General features: G+C 44.5%; 1 protein-coding gene across 2 annotated transcripts in view; it reads right to left on the bottom strand.

Annotated features, from left to right (window-relative positions):
* The window catches only part of CEP85 (centrosomal protein 85), a 16,164-nt gene extending 13,156 nt beyond the window's left edge, over window positions 1–3,008 (bottom strand). Inside the window, exons 1-2 of one of the 2 annotated variants that reach the window (XM_019512466.1) lie at window positions 2,884–3,008; window positions 1,479–1,631 (exon numbers count right to left, since the gene is read on the bottom strand). In XM_019512466.1, coding sequence (XP_019368011.1) covers window positions 1,479–1,631; window positions 2,884–2,938 — 208 coding nt within the window. In that variant the 5' untranslated portion in view covers window positions 2,939–3,008. The remainder of the gene's footprint in view (window positions 1–1,478; window positions 1,632–2,883) is intronic. The other variant, XM_019512467.1, reaches the window with a different exon arrangement.
* Window positions 3,009–3,264: the final 256 nt, after the last annotated feature.

Genomic DNA, 3,264 nt, shown 5'->3' with positions numbered 1-3,264 from the left:
AAAAAAAAAAAAAGAGACGTATAGTATAGTAAACTCCCCTCCTCTGCAACTGGAAGGAGCTGCTAGTTCATCGGTAGCATCTTAGGTTAACCCTGCTAGAGAACCTCAAGGTCTTATTTTTACACTGTCAAACTGCCAAAGCCTAAGTGCCTTACTCCCAATAACACCAGCCTGCTGGCTCATGTTGGCTGACCCAGAGTCATTCATCAGAGTTCCTGAAACAAAGGCTGGCTTGATGGTCAGCCCCACCCTGGAATGTAATAAGAACTAGTGAACAACCTAGGATGAAAGTGCCAAGTCTTAAGTAGTTAGGAATAGATTGTAAACACCCTCTATTTTCAGTATCTCCTCCACTAGGAAGTTGACAAAACAGTCCAAGAATGTAGAGGACAGATTAAAATGGGAATGCATTAACATGCAAGATTTGATATTGTCCATGTTACAGGGGTGTTGCAAGAAATGTGCCCCCATGGGTAATAGGGTATTCTTGTCCTTAATAGATTTTCCAGTCTCACCCCTTTAATATGCAAGAGAAAGGAATAATATTTAGTGATGAGTTAGTTTATGACTATGTACATTATTCCTTGATCTGTCCAGAAAGATGAATGTTTTTCAGGAGGGTTTTGGAATCATGCGCCCTTGCTGCCATCCCTTCTTCAGCTGGTCTGACCAGGCAGTTGAAAGCGTATAAAAGCTATTTAGTTTCTACTCACTAGCAAACCTGCAGCAGTGGGACAGAGAGAAGTGCCCCTAGGATCTGTAACACTTCATGCCTCCCCTACAAGATATGAAGCCTCATCACGCCACATGGTGCAGTGAAAATCAATTCACACAAGCAGGGGACTAAAAACAGATTCCCTCATAGCTGTAAGGCAGTAACAGTTGCTCTTTTCTACTAAAAGTGCAACACTCTTACGTTGTGCTTGGGCTGGAAGAAAAGCCGATGATCAGACTAGAGGCTGTATGAAAAGGGACACTGTGGAAACGCATCTCATTACACAGTTATGAAGTGTCAAGTCCAAGGATCACTGGGGATGGTTCCACCAATATTTCCCTGTTCTGTTTATATAGCACAAGTCTGCTTCCAAATGCACACAATAGAACTGTTGTAAAAAAGCGCTCACAAGTTAATAACTTTCATGTTGGACTCTATTTTTATTTTGGGCAGCTAAACTCATTTTCATTGCCAAGCTCAGTATTATAGCTGGAAATAAAAGAACTTTGGCTAAGCACATATGAAGCTTTAGCTAACAAGCTTCTTTATATGATCTCATATCTTTTAGGTGATAAAATGAATGGCTTAATATAAGAACATAAAACACACCAACATTACTCCTACAGTGTTTGGTTTTTCCCTGTTTCACACTCCAGGGTTTGGGTGCAGCATTGAAGTTCTTGGTATTTACTTTGTAAGGAGAAAAAAAGACCCCAAAAGAAATCCTGCAATTTTATTGCAAGGATCCAATATTCACACTCACCCTCTGGGCTGTCTGAACAGGAGGTTCCAATTGCCGCGTCCCCACTGTCAGCCGTACTTGAACAGCGCCCAAAGTGACTCTGGAACTTTGCAGACAGAGTTGGGGTTTTCCAGTCAGTCTCCAGGGAACAACTCTTCTGACCTGTGCTGGAGTCTGCAGAGAGGTACCATGAGTATCGCTGTTCTTCAGAGAACTACCTATTGCTACTGCCCAAGGAGAGCCATCTGCTGTAAGCAGCCACTGCTGCTTGCTAGTCTCCCCCAAAGAGTAATCCTCAACCTGTTTCACCTGCTCAGTTACTTGCCAGAGAAGAGACAAAGCCTGAAAAGAGGATGACTTGGCAACTGATTTCAGAAGAAGTGAGATCTATGTTTGCTTAACAAGATAGGAGACAGGGAACGATAAACATTTATTAGACCAAAATTCCCTATCCCTGCCAGGATAGGGCAAGGAATTATTCAAATTCAATTTTAGAAGTAGCATTACAGTTTATTAAAAAGAATCTGAATTTGTTATAAAATCATTTTCCCAACTAGAGCCAAAAACATCTTGCCAGGACTCTGTCCAGTATCGCTCACAAGTCCTCTCAGAGTACAGCATAAACCAGGGCGTCCCAACCCCCAGGCCACGGCCCGGTCCTGGGCTGTGAAGGATTGGCTACTGGTCTGCAGGAAGGTCAGCTGCTGAACTGGAAGTCCGGAAGTGACTGGCATATCGTGGACCGGCAGCCAATTGTTTTTTATATCAAGTATAAAAAAGGGTTGGCTGCCTGGCCTGCCAGTCCACAGCAACTTCTGGTCCACATCTGCTGGTCCGCAGCATAAAAAGGTTGGGAACCCCTGGCATAAACTGCTTCCACACAGCTCCTTGCTGGTTAGAACTGAATCATTATCCATTGACTCATCTGAGCAATTGCTGCTTGTGAAACCTTTCCAGTTAGAAAAGAACCTAACGGTAGCCATCAAGAAACTAAATCAAGCCACTTAGAGGCAGAAGATAAGGACGCAACGCACAGCTCTCGAATCGCGCTGGTCAGCTTGTCGGCGCGACTCCAACCTTGTTCTGGCACTTTAGCAACAGTGTCAGCGCGCTGAGTGACAGCAGCTGCATGCAGAAGTAGAGATGACACTGGCAACAGTGTAAAGCAGCACTGTAAGCACGCTTCCTGCTCCCCGCCATCTTTTTCAAGAGTCATTTGCATGTGCCTAAGCGATAGCCTGTCCCTGGACACTCGTACAACAGTCTGGTTTTGCAGACGCAGGACATGACCAGCTCGAGAAAGCTTTTTAAGACCTAATTTTTCATAAAAAGCTTTTGCTAACTCAGTTCTCTTTGGGGATTCACCCAGGAAGAGCCTACGGACAAGATGCTGAGGGAGCCGGGTTTTAAGGGTTACGGTTCATACCTGGCGGGCTGGCTCGCTGGAACCTCCGGTCCGGGCATTTCTCGAGAGCAGCCATCGCTGAGATCCTGGTTAACTACAGGAGGAACAACCAAAGAGAACCAGGTTTTAAATTAGATTTCCCCCTGGCTAGCAGAGCACAAATATTACAGCTGGATTTTACTAGAAGAAAGTTATGGGTGTTTTATCAGCATCCTTTCTCCAGGGCAGGTTCATTTTTCTCAGGGCAGAGCGGCACCTGATGGGCTCATTCAACTGGTCCCCAAGGTTCCCACACTACATCTATTATGCAATTAGCCCGTTAACAGCACAATAAACGAGATAAATCGAGACTAGCCACACGTGCAAAGTAATTATCACACAATCAACCAGTTAATTGTGCAA

This window comes from Gavialis gangeticus, unplaced genomic scaffold, assembly GCF_001723915.1.
Source record: "Gavialis gangeticus isolate Ggan-Ray unplaced genomic scaffold, GavGan_comp1, whole genome shotgun sequence".
NCBI classification, from domain to species: domain Eukaryota; kingdom Metazoa; phylum Chordata; order Crocodylia; family Gavialidae; genus Gavialis; species Gavialis gangeticus.
Note: the sequence above shows the minus strand (reverse complement) of the source record. Positions and strands in the feature narration are given on the sequence as shown.